Source organism: Malus domestica, chromosome 02 (assembly GCF_042453785.1).
Source record: "Malus domestica chromosome 02, GDT2T_hap1".
NCBI lineage: Eukaryota > Viridiplantae > Streptophyta > Magnoliopsida > Rosales > Rosaceae > Malus > Malus domestica.
In genome coordinates, this window is record NC_091662.1 from 1,476,402 (window position 1) to 1,497,584 (window position 21,183).

The 21,183-nt window shown below is 39.4% G+C and overlaps 5 protein-coding genes across 8 annotated transcripts; 2 read left to right on the top strand and 3 right to left on the bottom strand.

Annotated features, from left to right (window-relative positions):
• The first annotated feature begins 1,425 nt into the window (after window positions 1–1,425).
• Window positions 1,426–3,782, top strand: LOC103406711 (protein LATERAL BRANCHING OXIDOREDUCTASE 1-like). The gene is made up of 4 exons (XM_008345702.4): window positions 1,426–2,141; window positions 2,460–2,707; window positions 2,872–3,202; window positions 3,328–3,782. The coding sequence occupies exons 1-4, from the start codon at window positions 1,911–1,913 to the stop codon at window positions 3,562–3,564; spliced, it is 1,047 nt and encodes a 348-aa protein (XP_008343924.2). The 5' UTR covers window positions 1,426–1,910; the 3' UTR covers window positions 3,565–3,782.
• An 862-nt stretch (window positions 3,783–4,644) lies between these two features.
• Window positions 4,645–7,525, top strand: LOC103417975 (protein LATERAL BRANCHING OXIDOREDUCTASE 1-like). 3 transcript variants are annotated; one of them, XM_008356133.4, is made up of 6 exons: window positions 4,645–4,762; window positions 5,042–5,343; window positions 5,629–5,883; window positions 6,283–6,530; window positions 6,629–6,947; window positions 7,038–7,525. In XM_008356133.4, exons 3-6 carry the CDS (start codon window positions 5,653–5,655, stop codon window positions 7,275–7,277), a joined length of 1,038 nt encoding a protein of 345 aa, XP_008354355.2. In that variant the 5' UTR covers window positions 4,645–4,762; window positions 5,042–5,343; window positions 5,629–5,652; the 3' UTR covers window positions 7,278–7,525. The 3 variants fall into 3 exon arrangements, with proteins under 3 accessions (XP_008354355.2, XP_008354357.2, XP_008354358.2); XM_008356135.4 differs by having other exon boundaries at window positions 4,685–4,762; window positions 5,641–5,883; XM_008356136.4 differs by lacking the exon at window positions 4,645–4,762 and having other exon boundaries at window positions 5,064–5,343; window positions 5,614–5,883.
• Window positions 7,526–7,992: 467 nt separating this feature from the next.
• On the bottom strand, window positions 7,993–12,230 carry LOC103417974 (ubiquitin C-terminal hydrolase 22-like). Its single transcript, XM_008356131.4, has 3 exons — window positions 10,945–12,230; window positions 10,699–10,823; window positions 7,993–9,156 (listed from the first exon to the last, which is right to left on the bottom strand). The coding sequence occupies exons 1-3, from the start codon at window positions 11,838–11,840 to the stop codon at window positions 8,384–8,386; spliced, it is 1,794 nt and encodes a 597-aa protein (XP_008354353.2). The 5' UTR covers window positions 11,841–12,230; the 3' UTR covers window positions 7,993–8,383.
• A 532-nt stretch (window positions 12,231–12,762) lies between these two features.
• LOC103417973 (actin-related protein 2/3 complex subunit 3) lies at window positions 12,763–15,162 on the bottom strand. 2 transcript variants are annotated; one of them, XM_029108877.2, is made up of 6 exons: window positions 14,928–15,162; window positions 14,561–14,624; window positions 14,221–14,329; window positions 13,851–14,120; window positions 12,937–13,116; window positions 12,763–12,836 (listed from the first exon to the last, which is right to left on the bottom strand). In XM_029108877.2, the coding sequence occupies exons 2-5, from the start codon at window positions 14,561–14,563 to the stop codon at window positions 12,968–12,970; spliced, it is 531 nt and encodes a 176-aa protein (XP_028964710.1). In that variant the 5' UTR covers window positions 14,564–14,624; window positions 14,928–15,162; the 3' UTR covers window positions 12,763–12,836; window positions 12,937–12,967. The 2 variants fall into 2 exon arrangements, with proteins under 2 accessions (XP_028964710.1, XP_008354351.1); XM_008356129.4 differs by having other exon boundaries at window positions 12,763–13,116; window positions 14,928–15,120.
• Window positions 15,163–17,903: 2,741 nt separating this feature from the next.
• Window positions 17,904–20,899, bottom strand: LOC103417972 (monogalactosyldiacylglycerol synthase 2, chloroplastic-like). The gene is made up of 6 exons (XM_008356128.4): window positions 20,157–20,899; window positions 19,691–19,863; window positions 18,978–19,281; window positions 18,622–18,846; window positions 18,381–18,518; window positions 17,904–18,298 (listed from the first exon to the last, which is right to left on the bottom strand). Exons 1-6 carry the CDS (start codon window positions 20,484–20,486, stop codon window positions 18,035–18,037), a joined length of 1,434 nt encoding a protein of 477 aa, XP_008354350.1. The 5' UTR covers window positions 20,487–20,899; the 3' UTR covers window positions 17,904–18,034.
• Window positions 20,900–21,183: the final 284 nt, after the last annotated feature.

Here is a 21,183-nt window from a genome sequence, read left to right on the forward strand (position 1 = left end):
AAACTGATATTTATCCTTTTATATTTAATAGAAGTAAGTTAGTTTGACCAAAAAAAAAATGATTACACAAGTTATGACAGCAACTTTATTTTTGAGTAGTTCGAGTGTTGCTGTGGACGAGTCTTTAGACGGCAAAATCCAATTTCAGTGTCTTTGTGGGATGACAAATGGTTCCACGTCACTCAACAAAATTCCAAATTGATCATCATTGATGATCTCATCAATTTTGGAATCGTATTAAAAAGACAATGAGTTGTGTAACCTTTTCTCATCTTGCTTAATCTGTTTTAGTGAAAGTTAATCACCATAAAACGCCACTTTAGCTTGTATTGTTTTGAAAGGGATCACCACTGGGAGAGAATACCTATAACTATAACCCCCGTAACTCCATCGTGTTATTGACACGAGATATTATAGTAGCCCTCTTTCCTTCTTTCCCATCCATCTCCACCCTATGCTTCTTCCTTTTTCCCCTCATCTTTTCCCTATCTTTTCCACTCTTTAATTTATGAACTTTTTTTCTCTTTTGGTCTTTTTTTTTGCTTTCCTTGAGCTTCGTTCTTTGAACTTTTTCTCAATTTCCATGAGCTGGTCTTAGATCTAGACCTTCATGGCTCTCTCTTGTTCTGGTGGTACTTTACGTCACATGTCCTCAATCATTGGCCTCTGCTACTCGGCCCGTGTGCTTCTCCTCACGTGTTGGGTGGCTGTGAAAGTGCTTTTAGCACTATTTGGTAGGATTATAGGAGTGGTCTGGCCCATTCCTCGAAATGAGTTTTTACGGGATCCCTCACTGCTTAGGTGGCTCGTTTACCCCTATTTTCCGTTGATCCAGTTGTTCCATTGGTTCGTTCTCTTGGTGGTGGTGGTGGCCTTGCAATGGAGGCGCATCTGATTGCTGTTGGTTTCCATTTCAATCTTAGGTTTTTTAGTTGTTGTTCAATTGGTCACTTTTACATCTATCTATTGTATTTTTTTATCTGCTGTTGGGCTTGTATTTAGGTTATGAGTAACCTTTTGAGGTCTCTTTTCTGTGTACTTGTCTTTTTAGTTAATAAAAGTAAGTTAGTTTGACAAAAAAAATTGATTACACAAGTTATGACAACAACTTTACTTTTGAGTAGTTCAAGTGTTGCTGTGAACGGATCTTTAGACGGCAAAAATCCAATTTCAGTGTCTTTCTGGGGTGACAAATGGGTTCCACGTAACTCAACAAAATTCCAAATTAATCATCATTGATGATCTCATCAATTTTGGAATCGTATTAAAAAGACAATGAGTTGTGTAACCTTTTCTCATCTTGCTTAATCTGTTTTAGTGAAAGTTAATCACCATAAAATGCCACTTTAGCTTGTATTGTTTTGAAAGGGATCACCACTGGGAGAGAATTACCTATAACTATAACCCCCGTACCTTCATCGTGTTATTGACACAAGATATCATAATAGCGCTGAAAAGTGTAGATAAGTCTTCCGCATCCCCATTTCGGGCTGGTACCTGTATTTACAAATGCAATTGATTTTTATACACCTATTTTCTGTCTCTATTAACTTCGATTTATTTCTATTCTTCCGATTGAATGAGCACAAGCAGAGGTGTATAAAATCATCTCCCTTTACAAAAGTCGAGATTTCCATTGTTTTGAATATTTAGAGGCCACCAAACGGTCAAATATATCATCTACATTTCTAAACTTGCATAATTTTATATGCAAAGAGTTGATATTTAAAAAAAGATATGCAAAGAGTTGATAAAATTGACCATTACCTAGAGATGATAAATATTTAAATAGGATAAGACTCTTTTAGCATCTTTCTTTTGTTTTCTTCCAAGTTCATGTGCTTTCAAAGAAGTGAAAGCACCGAAAGCAGATCTTTAATTTGCAGCTCAAATTACAAAAGCTTGCGAAGATGGAGTTATTAGGTTCCAAAACTGTCCAGGAAGTGCTCATCCAAGGGGAACAGGTGCCAGAGAAATATATCCATAAAGTTGAAGATGGTGGAGTCCAAGTCCCAGATGCTTCTGCTGCCCAGTTGATGGATGTTCCAGTTATTGATCTTGCTTTCCTCGCAGCTTCTTCAATCTCTGCCGATGAACTTGAGAAGCTCAGATCAGCTCTTGCCACATGGGGTTGCTTCCAGGTCTCAACTATTCAAACAACTTGTGCTTTGAAACAATATAAATCTCGTTTGATACCATTTCGTTTATACGATTATTGCAAATCATTTTGGTGTTTGTACCATGTGTCGTTCCTCTCTCGTTCGAGTTTGAGAGGGGCACTTTCTGCCTTGCGACCACTGAAGAGCTAATCTCACATAATCCTCGATTTGATAAAAAGAAAAATCATGTTATGTTTAGAGGTTGGTTTAATTAGTTTGGTGTTTCAAACAAATTTTGCATTAAAATAAATTTAAAGAGTATGTTTATTGTAAATCATGCTAATTAATTTGGTGTTCCAGGTAATAAACCACGGTATGTCGCCGGAATTCCTAGACGAGGTCCGAGAGATTGCAAAGCAATTTTTTGCACTTCCAGTGGAAGATAAGAAGAAGTACTTGAGACAAGTCAACGACATTCAAGGATATGGAAACGACATGGTTTTTTCAGAGCAACAAACACTGGATTGGAGTGATAGACTATACCTTTCGGTGTATCCACAAGACAACCGTAAGCTCAACTTGTGGCCTGAAAACCCCAAATCTTTTAGGTAATCAACTTGTCTCTGTTGTGCAGACGTGTGTTATGCAGTTGGCCAGGGCAGTGCCTCCACCACCTAAGACTTGAGTTCAAATTCCTCTCTCCGTAGATTAAAGTCGTTTACAATATCGTCTTTGGTACAAATCATGTTAATGTTATTGAACATTATTGCAGGCGGACTTTAGACCAATATACCACGGAATTGCAAGTGGTAACAAAAACAGTCCTCAAGGCCATGGCAAGGTCATTGGATTTGGAGGACAATTGCTTTTCCGACCTGTATGGGGGAGAACAAGGGAAAATGGACATCAGATTTAACTTTTATCCTCCATGTCCAAGGCCTGATCTCGTCCTTGGTGTCAAAGCACACGCAGACGGAACCCTAATCACCCTTCTCTTGCAAGACAAGGAAGTTGAAGGTCTTCAATTTCTCAAAGGTGACGAGTGGTTTCGAGCTCCCATTGTTCCTGATGCGCTTCTCATCAACGTTGGTGATCAAGTAGAGGTAAATCAAAGTGTTCTGAACATTATGTATTTTGTGGCAAGAAATTTTGGGCGTAACAGTCACCATAAGACGTCGTGTTACTATTCTACTTGTGGTTACATAAGTTGTTGTTTGTGATGCCACAGATACTGAGCAATGGAATATTCAAGAGCCCTGTACACAAGGTGGTGACAAATTCCGACAAGGAGAGGATATCGGTGGCGGCCTTCTGCATACCAGAGTCGGATAAAGAGATTGAACCCTTTGAAAGGTTGGTCGACGAGTCAAGGCCAAGATTGTACAAGAAGGTGAAAAATTATGTTGGCATCTATTTCGAATACTATCAGCAAGGGAGGAGACCAATGGAAGCAGCAATTATATAATGTGTAACGTTACTCCCCCGTATAAAACTTATAGTTGTCGACATGTTTTGTCTAGTGTTTTTCGTAATCTCATTTTCTGGGCCGACACAATGATGTCTTATATTTTTTTAACAGTTTTGTTTGTCTTGTCTTTGTGGTTCAGTGAAACTCAAGGATGGGTTTCAAAATCGACTTTAATGTTATTTCTAAAGCAACCTAATCAACTATTAATTGCAGTCCTCCTCTTTGCCCTCCTTTTTTCTGTCAAACAATTCACACCAAATTTCTTTGTATTTTCTTCATATAATTCAAAAATTTTATGGGTTACCATGGTATCTACCTCCCACTTAGTTGTATTATACACTTCTTTTGATTTTTTTCTCTTAAATTTAATGAGTATTTCGGTTTTGTGAAGATTACTTCAATTACTCTTGTTATGAGTTCAAAATTTTTTCTCTCAATACATATATGAAAGGCCTTCTCTCACAAAGAATACTAACTCCACGACTGATGGCAGAACTAAAAGGAGAAGAGCATAAGAAAAAAAACAAGAGGAAAAATCACTAAGTCTATCCAATCGCATTTTGTCGTATGGGACTAAACAGTTTATGTGCTTACCTTTCAAAACAACTATTCTTATATGAACATGACATGAGAGATCAATAATATTGATAGTGAACATGATAATATTAGCAACGTGTTATTAATACATTATCAAGAAGAAGGCCATTTTATGCTTGTATTATTAATATATGAATGTTAACATCATCAATTTATTTTCTTCATTAATATATGACTGTTAACATCATCAATTTATTTTCTTCTTAAACTAAGGTTAATAATAATAACGATAATAATTAAGGATTTCGTAGATGTTGATCTAGTTCATCATTTTTTTTTTGAAACATTTTTTTTTGTTTGACATATACAATGAAATTGAAAGGGATGACAGAAACTTCACTTTTGAGTAGTTGGAGAGTTGCTGCCCGTTCAAATTGGTCAGGCAATAACTGCCAAAAGATGGAAAAAATCTTCAGCCCGTGACTCAAAGTAGGGCAACTGAGTGGGCAATAATTCCAATTGATCATCATTCATGATCTCATCAATTTTGGAAGCGAAATGCCAAGGAATTCTCAGGAAGTGGAATTTTTAATACTATTTTTCTTTTTTAGCACAATATTTTATAATATTGGCATAGCAATTGACGTGAAATTATAAGGTGTCTGAAAGTTCAAGATGACACACCTCGATCCTAGAATCAGGGCGTGTTGACCGTCACGTGAGCGTGACGTAACCATAAGTGCGACATGGAAGCATAAAGGATAAAAGAAATACAAAGGAATAAAAACCAACCACTAGCAATAACATCCAACTAACATGCTAGAGTGAGTTTAATTGTGAAACACACATATTCAGAGCATAAGTACTAGGTGCAATCAAGTAGGACTCACCTGCGGGTGTTGTAATTTAGAATGGTCCTGTCACGCCCAGATTCTAGGATCGGGGTGTGTCACAAGAAAAGTCTCACTCACAGTTTAAGGTAAACTTTCGTGTCAATATTATAAATTTTGTAATAAAAATATAAGGTGGACAGAGGATTCAATAAAAAATCTCAGTTTGAGCATTTCCAGCAGCACTATACTTTATATAAGGCATGATGCCTTCTGTTTCAAAGACGAGAGAGCAACCGATTAGGAAAAGAATCGAGAGAGATAAGGAAGCAGCTGCCCTGATCTTTTGATCCTTCTGAGCAAATTCGATATTAGTGTTACTTTTGTGGTTTTTGAAAGAGGAGATTTGGTATGTAATTTCATCTTCTCCATTCTTTGTTTGAGGGAGAGTTATTGAATGTATGTCAGTTTTGGGTTTGAAAGTTAATCTCTATGTAATCTTCATTACTTTATTGGTGGAATTTTCTCGTATCTTTAGTGCTAATTTCGCACAACATTCATACCATTCAAAACATACTAGAGACGATCAATATTTAAATAGGATGACTCCCTTAGCCTCTTTCTTTTGTTTTCCTTCCAAGTTGATGTGCTTTCAAAGAAGTGAAAGCAATGAACGCAGATCTTTAATTTGCAGCTCAAATTACAGAAGCTTGCCAAGATGGAGTTGTTCGGATGCAAAACTGTCCAGGAGGTGCTCATCCAAGAGGAACAGGTGCCAGAGAAATATATCCATAAAGTTGAAGATGGTGGAGTCCCAGTCCCAGATGCTTCTCCTCCCCAGTTACTGGATGTTCCAGTTATTGATCTTGCTCTCCTCGCAGCTTCTTCAATTACTGCAGATGAATATGAGAAACTCAGATCAGCTCTTGACACATTGGGTTGCTTCCAGGTCTCAAATATTCAAACTTCTTGTACTTTGAAACAATTTAGGTCTCGTTTGATGACCGTTTTGTTTTTGTGATTATTGCAAATCATGCTGGTGTTTGTAAACCATGTGTCAGTGTCGGTCTCGTTTGAGTTTAAGAGCGACCGCTACTGAAGAGCTAATCTCACCTAATCCTTTACTGATAAAAAGAAAAGTCATGTTGTGTTTGGAGGTTGCTTTAGTTAATTTGGTGTTCCAGGCAAATCATGTTGGTGTTTGTAAACCATGTGTCAGTATTGGTCTTCTCTCGTTCGAGTTTGAGAGCAACCGCTACCAAAGAGTTAACCTCACCTAATCCTCTACTTGATAAAAAGAAAAGTCATGTTGTGTTTGGAGGTTGCTTTAATTAATTTGGTGTTCCAGGTAATAAACCACGGCATGTCGCCAGAATTCTTAGACGAGGTCCGAGAGATTACGAAGCAGTTTTTTGCACTACCAGTTGAAGATAAGAAGAAGTACTTGAGACAAGGCAACGACGTTCAAGGATATGGAAACGACGTGGTTTATACAGAGCAACAAAAACTGGATTGGACTGATAGACTATACCTTACTGTGTTTCCACAAGACAACCGCAAGCTCGAAGTTTGGCCTGAAAATCCCGAATCTTTTAGGTAATCAACTTGTCGTTGTTCTGCAGACGTGTGTTATGCCAGTCGGCTGTAGATTAAAGTAATTTAAAATATCGTCTTTGACACAAATCATTCTGCAGGCGGACTTTAGACCAACTTGTCATGGAGTTAAATGTAGTAACAAAAACTGTCCTCAAGGCCATGACAAGGTCATTGGGTTTGGAGGACAACTGCTTTTCCGACCTGTATGGGAACATGGATATCAGATTCAACTTGTATCCTCCATATCCGAGGCCTGATCTCGTCCTCGGTTTCAAATCACACTCAGACTCATCCCTAATCACCCATGTCTTGCAAGACAAGGAAGTAGAAGGTCTTCAATTTCTCAAAGGTGATGAGTGGTTTCGTGCTCCCATTGTTCCTGACGCGCTTCTCATCATAGTTGGCGACCAAGTAGAGGTAAATCAAAAACGTTCTCGACACTATGTGTTGACGTGGTGTTACTAAACTACGCGTGGTTTACGTAAGTTGTTGTTTGTGACACCGCAGATCTTGAGCAACGGTGCATTCAAGGGCGCTGTACACCAGGTGGTGATACATCCAGACAAGGAGAGGATATCGGTGGCGGCATTCTGCTATGGGGAGTCGTATAAAATTGAACCCTTTGAAGGGTTGGTGGATGAGTCGAGGCCAAGATTGTACAGAAAGATGGAAAATTATGGGGACATCTTTATGGAAAACTATCAGAAAGGGAGGAGAACAATTGAAGAAGCAAAAATATATGTGTAACGTTATGTGACGTAACACACTCTCCCCTGCGCATAAAACTTATAGTTGTCGAGGTGTTTCTTCTAGCGTAATAAAACCCTCAAGTTTGGCTCGAACTCTCATGAACCAAAAACTCATAAGATGTTGTAAATTAGAGTGGCTGAAGCTTGAAGTTGAAACTTAATTACCTATTTTCTCTGCAACTTATGTTGCAAAGAAATTGTACGTAAATTATGACGATATATTGATATGCATAGCTCCTTAACTAAGTTTTATTTCAACGTTTCTACAATTTTACTTTTTTTTTTTTAATTTTCAAAGGCTAAATTTCTTTGGCTTTATAATCAAAATGGTCTCTGAAATTGACATGATTTCTCACTTTAATCTTGAAGATTTAAAATCGATAAAAGTGATTGATGAGATTGTACACTGTCAATCAAAATATTTTAGTACTTCTATGAAAAATCTTCGTTAAATTGAAGAAACTACCAGTTTTAATGTTGATTTCTCACTGAATGACAAAAATGATTGAAAGTGAACAATCTCAAAGATCACTTCTATGACTTTTAAATCTCGGTCCGATTTTCTGGCCATGCACTCCTTGATAGCCTGTGAATTGATTGAATAAATGAAACGAGAATCCAATGACATAACTACAAGGAAGAGTGCATAACGAGAAAACGAGAGGCTGAATGTTGCTGCCAAAGATTAGGGTAAAGGAAAATCCACAATCAAATTCCAAATAAATATCATTAGATATATCTATAAAGATGAGATTCGCGGATTTGGACATCGATATTAGTCACCAGTTAACATCTGTGACAGAAGATCCAGGAGAAAATAATCAGCCATCACCAATATCAACCTTATGAATTAAATACTTTTCCCAAATGCAGGACTGCCCCAAAAACTCAGGCTCACTACGCTCCATCTGAGAGTTCGTCCCCGTCCCCATCCTCGTCCTCGGTGAGCTCCGAGCACGTAGAGAGCTGCCTGGTTTCTTTAACCCATGGCTGAAGCAGCTCCATAACATTTGTTCTCCGGCAAACAATCCGCACCGTGATTTTCCATACTTTTCCCTTCTTTGTTTTTTCCATCTTTCATCTCACGCAACAAAATTTCATCAATTACGCAGGACCCGGTTTCTCACTTGCCTTGTAAAACAGCATTTTCTGTACATAAAACATCATGTAGCCCTGTGCTGCCCTCACAATGTTCTCATTAACTAGTGTGATCCAAGCATCGTCGCACTTGTACCATTGATTACTCAATCGCAAGTAAGTCACGTAATGGCCTGCATCGAGCTTGCCTGTGTGAGTGACGACAGCAAACAACTCAAAATCTGAACACAAGTCATTTGATGCATCAGGCTCGTCCCCATCAAAAGGCAAAATCCTATTTCCAAATCGGCTCCTCAAGATGGAAGATGAAAGATAAGGAGCCATGTCGAGTGAAAACGGGAACTGCAAATAACGGTCAACCTTCCTTGACATTTTCCTCACCGAAGAATGTTCAAATCGCTTGATATGGAAGCACGAAACCAAAGGAAGCTTTCTTATGGACATTTGCTTGAGAGACTCCTGCCTCACCTGACACTGCTGGCAAAAAAATTTCTGGTCAGAGCCCAATCTCTCAGGTCTCGTAAAACGGTCCAAGCATCCCATGAGGGTAGATACTCCACAGTTTTGGCTGGAATTCATGCAATCCGCCTCGCCATTGCAAGAATGACTTGACTTCGTGGACCCAGTCTTTGCAGAACCTCCTTGGTTAGGTTCCAAATCCAGTGAGATGTCCACACATGGGTCATATGTTGTAGACGTAAAACCACAGGCCATACACATGACATCAGATCGCAAGATACCAGAAAAAACTCTATGAGCAACACAACAATCTCCATTGCCTGCACTATAAAAGAAATGAAAACTTATCAGAATCACATTTTTTTCCCTTTCAATAAGTACATGGAAAAATACAGGTGAAGATCCATGTCAAGATGCATATCAAAAAAAATTTAATGTCTGGATACACTAGATAGAATGCCTTGGAATCCATCTCAATCTGACAAACATTAACATAACAATTACACTGAAAGCTTTACTGATAATGTGTACAGCCTCTACATCCTATACGTCCCAGATCAGTCAGCTATCCTATACGTCCCAGATTAGTCAACAAAATTTGGAAAATGCACCCCCTTACTTTCTAAGCAGTGATGATGAAAAACTATATTAACAAGCAACATGAGGTCATAAGAAGCAATAGCGGCAACAGACAAGAGGAAAGTTGGACGGCAACAGAAAATACCCAGTATCCAAGATGATAAGAAAACGTAGTTAAGTCAGACAATAACCTATGCCAACAAGTAGGTAGAAATCAACAAGATGGCTGATGATGCAAGAAAAGATTGAATTGGAGCTCCCACAAGGACTGATGAGAAAACTTTTTCTGGCTGCCAACCTAAAAGAATCTTCCAATTTTCTGGGTTTGGGATCCTTGTTATAATTAAACCCTAAACATGGCAAAAAGGTTGAGTTAACTGAGGATTATGAAATACGAGAACTCCCAAGCTAGATAAACCCAAGACAGCTAAATGAAAGTTGACTTACTGGGTGAAGCGGATAACGTCTTCAGGCCAGCAGGTAGAGGTTGAAAATTAGCCCTAAATCTTTGAGCACTTGTCAACTCCTAGGGCAACAAGCAAGATACCTAAACCCACACCCTGCATTTACATGTTAAAGTCACCTTAGTTTAAAGAAAACTATAAAAAAATACATATGTTGGGGAAGTCAACTGCTCCTTAGGAACTCTTATGTTAGTTGTCTTGCAATATTGCCATAGCACCTAATTTTTCACTTCATCTTGTAAAAGTTCATGATCAGCTCATTTTCTGATATAAGAGAGAAGTATTACGGGAAGCTCTCAAGCCATCAACGGGTTCACACCACTAGTTTACCACTATGCGGCCACTCATAAATTAAAGACGCGATATTAATATAAAATTCTAAGCTGGCTAATGAAAAGCAATTACGATTTATGAAATGTACAAACCCAAAGCCAACAACTCCCTAGCTAGTAAAACTAGATAATTCAATAAAATCTTCTTCTTTTTTCAAATCAACAATTTATATTACTCTATGCTCTATGACTGAGACTGGATTCTATCTACAAATTTCAATATTAAATGAACTTCAAAAGCTCTCAGAAAATAATCAACTTGCACAAAATCGAATGCGGTTTCAACTATAGGAGCTTCCAGAAAGAAATTAAATACACAGGGGCCTACTGATTCAAATTCCATACATGCATTCAGAAACAATACACATTCAAATTTGGTTCTTTGGTAATTGTATGTTATGATATCCCCATGAATTTCAAGTAAAATGCACATAAAACACAACATGAAAATTAACAGAGACAAGTTTCGGATTAAGAAAGAATTAACCTTGGCTCTCGGGTCTCCGCTGATCCTTATCCACCTTCTCATGAATCCCATCAAGCATAGAAATGAAGAACTCATGCGCGTCCTGCTGCTCATAACTCGCCAAATTCGCAGCGTACTGCCACCAACTACGGCATTACCACAACAACAAATCAGCAAAAACCCAAAAAATCAAACAATATTTTCGCCATCGCTGCATCCCTGACCACCTACATTGTAATTAAAATGCGATTTGTACAGAGTACAAACCTGTACAAGAACTTTGCGGGGCTATAAGGCGTCCGATCCCCTGAAAAAACCGCCGAAAACGTGGCGTCCATGTCGCAGGCCAAGCACACACGCGCAGCACCCTTGTTCCCGCCACTTTCAATATTATTGGCGGTGGCTTTCTTCCCCGCGTTCTCAGCATTGCTCTTCTTCTGGCAGAAGTAGCGGTTGTGCCGATCGCTGAGGAAGTAGTTCCGCAGCGGCGGCGTGTGGAGCAATGCCTGCAGAACCGAGTTCATAAAGCACGTGTTTCCCAAATTGTTGAGCCCGCGCAATCCCCAAGGTAAATCTGAAACGTCGCCGTTTAGAGGACTGGAATTTCTTCCCACCAAGTATTGCTCTCTCAGATCAGGCATCCACGGCTTGTAATCGATACGGCGTCGCTTCCGGAGATTCTCCGGCGCGTACTGCTGGACCGTTGACGCGGCGGAGGATGCTAGCGTCGAAGCGGCGGTCTGAGCCAAGACCACTGCGGCGTCTAAGTCGCGATCGTAGACTTGGTCCCTACACGCGCAGCAGAAGAGCTCGGCTCGGTCCACGTCGACGGCGATCTCGTGACCGGGACGCATCGAGAGGGCGTGAGCCGCCGCGTGGGATGGTCCGGATGGCACGTGACAGTGGACGGCAGCGCACGTGATGCACGCATAGAGCCTGGGACGCGCAGACTCCCCGCACGCGCCACAGCGCGGGACTTCCTTGGGATCGCGGCGGATGGAGGCGCGGCCACCGGGCGGTTTGACCCGGAGACAGTCCTGTAAGGCGCGGAAGGGCTTGGAGCCGTTGTTGGAGAGGAACTCGATTAGGTGGGGACAGGGATGGGGCAAAATCTGGCCGTTGATCTGTTGGCGGGGATGAGTGATCTTGGTCATCGACGACATGGACGGTGATGATGGTGGCGGTGGCGGGGATTGGGGTGAAAATGGTGGAAACCCTAGGCTTAAAGGACCCAAGGTTCATGGATGGGGGGACAGATCAACGGCTGAGATTAAAGGGAATAGGAGTGAGAGTCATGGAGTGTGATGAGTACCGTAGTGGCAGTTCAGCTTCTTTAAGAATTGGTACTAAAAAATCAGTAACTTACAAACGGAAGCTCTCAAGTTCGAATCATTAAATCATTTTCATCATTTCATGTGATAATGAATATCAAGTTACATAGTGCATTTTCGATAATCATCTTAAATTGTTGGTTTATGCTCACCATCACATCGACACTGATTTTGAGAAAGAAAAAATATCAACATTATTCTAAAAATTTCCGCTTAGGATCTCCTAAGCCTCGCTTAAGCGCTAGACGGCTAATCATCGTTCTGATTAGCCTCTCAACACTTGGAAAATAAGAAATGTGCCTAAACTTGCACTAGACGGTTGACCACCGCCCGAATCATTTTGTTGGCTCACAGCCATGGGATTGGACTGTAAACCTATGGATTGCTTGGGACTACGATTTCGCCCATTAGCTCATGTAGATTTGCCTACACAAATTTAATCTCAAATCATTACTACAAATCGTGTTGTTTTCCTTTTCCAGCAAACAATTGAATCTATCCCTATAGAGTAATATAAACCTTGAGAAGAATCCTTGTGCCAATACGGAGGACCACGTCATCACTACTCCGTCTATGAAAGTACGAATGACATGGTCCTCCGCGCACTGTATCATTTCCTGAAGGTGAAGCGGGTCGATGACAGGGATGCTAGAGAGAACATATTTTGGTCAAAATACAAACAAATGACTGAGTATGAAATGAATATCCTTCACATGGGCGTATTTTGTGTGTACTCTGGTGCATTTTTCGTAACTTGGCATGAAAGAGTAGTTGTCAGATAACTCATCGTCGATAGAATAGTCGGTTTTTTTATTCGAATACAGGACTCTGTAGGAAAAGAAAGAGAGAGAATAAACCGTAAGTTGCGGAAAGAGGTATCTCTGATTTGCAAGGTAATCTGGTGGCTCAACATCACTAGACTACTGACCGTGTAGAATCCACAACAGCAGCTATTCGATTCAGGCCGATGGAACAATGATGTTCATAAATTTCCTTTTGGCAAACGCCAACCACCACTTATTGGGAGTCCCGTTCGGTCTATAAGCAACGCTCAATAATCTCCCGCTTGCTTCCTCCCGTATCTGCTTCAAATAATTCCTCAGCAATTCTGCAGCCATTCAATACTTTGACAAATAAGAGAGTGTATATATGTAAAAGAGTGAAACTGAAGATCAAAAGACGAAAAACACACGTTAGTTACCAACAATTCAAGTTCAGTTTGTAGCTAAACATTTGAAATTCTAACGAAAACATTCCCTGTGGAGGGTCTGTTTCTTGATTTACATGGAATTGATAGTCTAGCAACAAGTCCGTTGATTCAAGACCTTCTATGAAAGAAATAAAGGCATACTCCGTAACCTGGGAGGCATGCCGAGAAATATAAAGGCACGTCAAGGTCATATACTCAGAAAGTCAAAAATCAACCAATACTGAAAACAAACAAGGCAAGTCAAGCATGCAAACAAATGTAGGGCTCCTTGTGTTGTGAGAGTTCACGAGAACTAGAGTGATAGCGTTTGTTCGAAATGTTAACTGCTGGAATATTTCAAATCAGCTCGACTTTTATGTTCATCAATATCCATTAAGTTGGTAGTTACAGAGAAGACATCAAGAGTACCTTAATCAAAAACCAAACCCTAGTTCAATTAACATCAAATAAGCCGAAGTTCAATTAACATATAAGAGTAGCTTATAATTTTAATCGGCTTTTTGAATAAACGTCTATTTTGGTAACAAAACCCTTAGATAATTAAGCCGAAGTTCAAGTAACATATAAGAGTAAATAATATGAATCAGCTTTGCTGGCAACTAAATGTAAGAACAGATGAGAAAGAGCTTCACCTGCTTCCTGCTGGGACTGAGGAAGAGGGAAAAGTCCCGGGAAAGGGAAACTCGGCTCTCCAGGAACAGGAACTTTTTCTAGTCCCAAATTAATAATGGCCTTGGTTCCTTCAGCCAAAGTTCTGCAACCCTCAAGCCGCTTCAAAGCCACATTGATATAAAATGTCAAATAAATGAGGAGCTTATCGGCTGAGCTCTTAACATCAAAGTTCCTAAAGAAAACATTAGCGCGAAAGAATGAAATCGCTTCATCAACAATATCCGTTCTATCTGCACACAAGAAGATTCCTCGTATCAACAACAAAAACTACAACCAAATCAAACAATTTCATCAGCTAACAATATGAATGTGTTTGTACACATATCAGACCTTGCTCTGAAACCGGGGCAGGTCCCTTTATGTGGCTTTTCAACGGCAACAGAGGGCATCCACAAGCTTTAGTAATTCCTTCATCGTTGACGAAACTAGAGTGATAAACCTGCCACCATAGTTGTTGTCAAGTGTTGTTTTAGCCAAATCTTTCACTAACAATTATTTCTCTCCTTAGTGTATCAAAGAAACATGTATCAAAACCGAAAATTTGACGATCAACAGACAATGCTCCTCTGATAAACCGAAAATTTGACGATTACCAGCTAATGTTCCTCAACAATCTATCAAAATGATGAGCATAAAATTGAAAATTAGGAAAAAAAGATTGAGTCTTTACCATCTTTCCGAGCCAAACGACGACGTATCACCACGGCTTTGATTCCAAACAACCAATTGGGTCCCTGAAAATGTTCAACGATGAAGACATTACACAATAATTTAGGTGAAAAAATGACGAAAAATTAAAATTAAAAAACAGAAAAATAACCCAAATAAGAAGCTTATGACTGCAATTGATAGAGAACATAAATTGTAGTTATTATTGCTCGATCATTGAAAAGGAATTCGGTTTCGTTATTTTCTCTTACTCTCTAGATTTTCTCAGCTACCAAACACCATTCTCTCTCTAGATTTTATCAATTACCAGGAAAACAGAAAGAAAAATTAATATTAAAGGAGTAAATATTGGGCAGTAAATTCAGTACCTGATCGAATAATATCTCCAATGGGGATTTGGAAATGTTGAAGCTTTCAGCTTTCAGAGATTAGAGGAGGAGGGAGAGTTCTCAGAGAACTGGCATTTGGTGGGTGGGAGGAAGGAAGAAGGGAGTTGGATCCTGTAAGGTGAATCGGTGATACTTCGCTTTCGAGAGTACGCTGCAACTCGCCATCTTAACCGTCAATCACATCTACGCGCCACCCGGGTTTTTTACTTTGTTCAATCACAAACATGAGGCCCATTTGTTCAACATATATTGGGTTGAACAACTAAAAAGGCCCAAATGTGTAGATTGTGGTTGGGGCATGGAAGTGCTTTCTTGGAGAATCCTAGTAATTTTGCATGACCAGTTAATTCGCTACACTATACGAAAATAATAGGTTTTGAATCAACTAGTTAAGGATTTGGTCGTTATCATGTTACTTGTTAAAAGTTTTTTAACGAATTGGATGTTATTGGGTCATCTGTTTAAGAACTTGATGAGATATTGTTTGCCAGATCCATGCATTAGAATGGCAATTTCTTGTATAACCATTAACTCCATACAAAATAACACAACTCATTAATGAATCGAATCACCTGTTAAGAACACATTAAGATAATAAGTTAGACACGACACGACTCGTTAGGTTAATAGATACAACACAAAAACGACGCAAACACCAAAATACTTCTTACAAAATTAGTTAAGAAAGATGTCATATTGAATATGTGATATCATTATCTGTTTTTTTTGTGTCCTTGTTTGCCTCTAATATTTCTATGTTGCCCTTGTTTTAAGTTTTTTTTAATAAATATTTTATTTTTATGGATCGGTCCCTTATTTTAATGTTGTGGGAAAGAGATATTCTCTGGATCTCTTCCACCTAAGCCTCATGACCCACAAATCCAAATCTTTGAAATTTGATTCAACGGCTACAAATAAGGGGGCCCATTAAAAGTTATAATAATTTTAACTGTTGAATTAAATTTCAAGAGCCCAAATTTGTGGATCATAAGGATTAGGTGGAAGGAATCTGAATAGGATCCCTTTCCGATGTTGTGATGTCACTTTTTGTCCTCCAAAATTATGTACAATCAAATTAAATTTAAAATGGTGATTAGGTCTCCACTACCAATCTTAGTCAAAAGTCTATGCTTAAAAAAACAAAATTACAAAATTAATCCAACATTTGTCTCCTTTTTCGGTGAATGACATTTTCCCCCAACTGTGAACAACCAAGCCTGTCAAAAAGAGACAAGATAGCTGAGATGGAAGATCAAGTGTTCGAGTTGGAGGGGGACCGAAGCCAGCCTAGAATTTTTTGGGTCATTTTTTATTACTCATGAAGTGGGAGAAATTATTCAATATGCGGAAACACCATTAGAGATATTAAATGTCATAATACAAATGGTTGGAAATTTAGAAAAAAAAATAATTCAACCCCTTGTGTTATGGCACTTGATGTACTAAATCATGTTTTCCTGCATACTAACAAATTTCTCCTAAAGTGGAAGGGAGCTCACCACCTCATTGATTAACATTTAGAATAGTTTAGTTTAATTGATCTAAAACACAAAAGATTTTTCAATGTGTTTCGAACAGGGGCAGCAGAGACTCCATATGTCATTATACAAGGGACAATTTTCTCCATGATGTATCGGCATGTGTTCATGACATATTAAAAGATCTCTCATAAAATACAATTTTCAAAATTTAGACTAATTTAACAATAAACAATACAGAATGAGCATCTTCACATTTTAGAAAGAAAAAAAAAATTCAATGTACTCAGAACACGGTGTGACACCACATATTATTATATAAGTGGAAAAAATATCTCCCACTTTAGAGGGTGAGGAAAAGTATTTCCCATTTTTTTTTATTGACTATAAAACCCAAACCAATGAGCTGCCTGATTTAGGGATGAGACCCACACGGCTTTGAGCCTTTCATTTCTTAGGAAAGGCATCATCTCCAGATCCATTCCTTCTAATCTATCAAATTAAAGGATCCGTATCATTGAAAATTGATCCAACTACTGAAGTTATTATAACTTTTAAAATGGGCATCTGTTTGTAGCCGTTTAATTAAATTTCAATGGCACAAATCCCTTAATTTGGTAGAGTAGAAAGAAGGGATCTGGAGAAAATCTCTTTCCGATTTCTTAAACCACGTGACACCACACCACTATGTTTAGCTAAATCATTAAAGTATTTTGTAACACAATTATTTATAATACCAAACTTTTAATTTCGTGTTTGAAATGATTTCCGCACATTATTATTTTTCTGTGTTTACATCCAAGTTTAGGAGGAGAACCGGAGTGCTAAAGTCACTTTCTTTCCGTTGGGCCCACGAGAAATTATGTTTGCAACGTGGTTGCGACAGCATGGTTCAATTCAAACTTGGTGTTTGTTGGATGGAATAATGCATTCCTTTTTCTGCATTTAAACTTGAATTCTCTTATACGTAATTTAGATTATATTTAAATATCGATTGAATAAATCCTACATGTAATTTAGATTAGATTCAAATACCGCTTAAATAAGCTTGACGATGCCGATAGTTAAAGGCCAAGGGAAGATACTTGGAGTAAAAGTTTCTTACAGACAAGACCACTTTTGGCATGCTTTGAAGAGGCCAAGGGAAGATACTTGGGGTAAAAGTTTCTTACAGACAATACCACTTTTGGCATGCTTTGAAGCCTCAAGTGAGTTAACTTTGAAGCAAAAACACAAAGCATAACAATGCAAACATATTGATATATACAACATCGTCAACTTCGGCACCATCCTATCCATATTAATCATAACTTAACGACAACAAAGCTTTATCCCACTAAGTAGGGTTCACTGTATGAATCTTAAAAACCCGGTTTCGCGCAAAGTTTTCCGTATTAATCTAAACTTTCAACATCCTAAAATTTAAAAATTTAAAAGAAACAAAGAAAATCACAAATCTTAAAACACACCAGAGGTTGAAGTCTTAATTATAATTTACAACCACTGCGGCCAAAGAATGATGGATGATATTAGAAACTAATTGTACCTGTACATAGCATGACCTTCTACTACTGGGAATTATCAAATTAAAAGATTAAACCCCAGGTATCAATCAATTAAACTCGAAAACGACGATGTAAGCATGTAAGGGATGTTCGTGAGAGGACCACGTTGGAGGGCAAGCTCGTGGATGTCCTTGACAATGTCGAACACAGCCTCAGGTTGCGCTAGTCTAAGTGCATTCTCCGACATCATTTTGAGTTCGTCTGTTTTGGTGCTGAACCATTCCGCTACAATCCTTGCTGTTTCCTTGGGACTTCTGGTGAAGACGCCGGCCCCATTGTCCACCACATAAGGCACATTGCCCTTTTCCTGTCAATCGAAGCGGAGATGTTAATTGAAATGTTGAAACAAATCGCGCAAGAAGGAAAGAATATGCATGATCATCACTCACTTGTCCGGGAATGTAGTCGTTGAGGATAATAGGAAGTCCCCTGATCAATGCTTCTGCTATTGTGCCAGGTCCTGCCTTTGTTATGATGCAATCACAAGCTCCCATCCATTTTTCCATTTGTGTCTCAAATCCTCTAACCTGAAAATTCAAAGAATGTAAAAATCCTACATCGAGATCTTGACAAAAACTGCGTCAAAGTTGTCGAGACAACATGTTTTAACAAGCAAGGACTAATTTGTACCTTCACTGGTATGTTCCATTCATCGGACTCAAGCGTGGCAGTGAGGGTTTTGTTCCTCCCGCATATGATGATCAGCTGCCCTATCGGTTTTCCAGCTTCTTTATCAAAGAGTGTTTCTGCGAGAGCCCTTGCAGTTTCCTTTACAGGTCCCATTCCTTCGCCGCCTCCCATGAGCAGAACCGCAGGCAAGTCAGGGTCCATTTCGAGTTCTTCTCTGAGTTGATCCTACGCAACCGCAAATTAGAGGGAGCAAAAAAGGACACAATTAAGAAAATTCAGTAATCAAACACTCAATATCGACCTTCATTCATACAAACACATTTTCAGATGGGTTGCAAGCATACAACACTACACACCTTGGAGAGAACCGCGCGGGCAAAAGAGGGTCGGATGGGCAAGCCAAAGACACATGTTTGAGACTCGTCAAGGCCGTCTACTAGAGCCCTTTTCGCTACCTCCTGTGATGGGCAGTAGCACCTATTGACCCCGGGATGAAACCATGTACGATGGCAGGTGTTGAGGTCAGTGATAACCGTCACGAAAATAACTTTCTTCTGCAGGCCTTGCCATTTGAGCACCCACAGAGGAATGTGTTGCATCAAAGGATGCACACTGATTATAATGTCGGGCTTGTACTCCATTAGACCAGCCTCCACCTCCCTTCAGTTAAAACACTTCACTAATTAGTACTTAATTAGCTAATCAATGTAAAAATGAAGATTAGAATCAGATTCTCCACCAATTAGTTGAAGTCTCTAAAAGTTGAATAGGAGAAAAGCAGATGATTAAGAATCATTTCAAAGAGAAAATAAAACCTTAAAGCACAAGTAGAAGTTGTAAAATGCTCCTTCAATTGATTACAACTAAATATCATGCTTTATCGAACTTCAATGGGATTATTTGTGACTAATTCGGTAGGAGCCCCCGAACACACCTTCTGTAGGGCACCTCTCACGAACGCCCAACATAAGGGCAACTCTACCGAAGTTTCTCTCCACTTGCAGAATTATTGATGGGGTATTCGTTGAACTGAAAGCGAAAAGCAGCGGAAGGAGGTAAGGGAACGTACTTGGCATAGTAGGCGGCTATAGCAGCGAGATAGACTCTGTGGATCCATCGAGGAGAGGTGCTGTGAAATGCAACCTTCCACAGCTGCACATGTTTCACCATGAATTTGTACGACCTCTCCATGTCGTTTAACGGCCAACCTGTGTACTCTTTCCACACATCCTTCACAAATATCTGAAACATCGAATAAATGACTCATGAATAATTGCAGGAACAAAGAATATGGAAAGATGAATAAAAATGCTCTCTTTCTCTCTCTACATGTATGCAGATATTTCCGAGTAGAAAAAGGCAAAAACTTTGGCAAAGATGATTCAAATTAAACTATGAACTTCAAGAACAAAAAAGAGTCAGATGCAAATTAAAAAACGATATAAAATAAAATTAAATAAAAACCTTTAAATTTTGATCAGAAGAAAACCCAAGAAAATTCAGAAGAGAAATCAAGAACCCAGATCAGCAATTACCCTGTATTCGTCACCAAACTCCATACGGAAGGCATCACGAATGGCCTCAGCGGAAGCGCGGTGGCCGCCGCCGGTATCGCTCATGAGAATCAAGACGTTCTTGGTCCGCTCAGCTCCAATCTGCACGAGCTCCATCGTCCCCTCATCCTCGTAATAATCGTCATCACTCTCGTCGATATCGCACGCCTTGTGGTGGTTGTGGCGGTGGTGGCTCTGGCTTCTGTGGCTTCCGCCGTTGTTCTTGAGGTAGCTGCTCAGGTAGGAATACCCGCCAACCCTCTCAAACACCTTCTCTGTTATTGACTTTCTCGGCGACGCCACGGACATCATAACTAAATTAATAACGCACAAAGACTCGAACTTTAAGAAAAACCCAGTTGCCGTCAACGGACAAATTGGCTTTCCCGCCACCGGAAACGATGGTTTTCCGGCGGAGGAGAAAGTTTGGTCCAGAGAGAAACAGGGGTTATAAGCTGAAGGAATAAGAAACGATTTTTTGAGGAATTGGCGACGTTTTTTGGCGGTGGTGAGATTTGTGACCGTTGAGTTGGCAAATGTGTGGGGAGCTGGCTATATTGGTGTCTGGATGCTGGAATTATGCTTTGGAATTTTTGGGTCGGGAAGGAATTTTCCAGCCGTCGGATCCGCATTTAGTTTTGTTTTGGAATGTTCGATGGGAAAGATTCGAATCTTCACAAGGCTGGAAGTGTTTCCATTTGTTTTGGTCAATAGTGTTTCTATCTGTTAAACCCTCTGCTTTTCTGTACTTGCGTGGGTTTGTCTGCTTTGGGGCCCTTGGGTTTTTGGGTATTTGCTTAGGTGGGGCTGGAATTTGGTTGGCTTTCTTTCTGAGTCTTGGCCCAAAATAATTACTTATTTACGTTTCTTCTCACAGAGATACTTGGATACAGCCGTTCTAATTAGATCATCCCACGACAAGAGACACAGAGCAACATCGTTCGTGTATTTTGGTTTGAAGGCTCGTGAGCCTGCGAGAGATAGTTGACTAACAAGATTTTTTGACAAT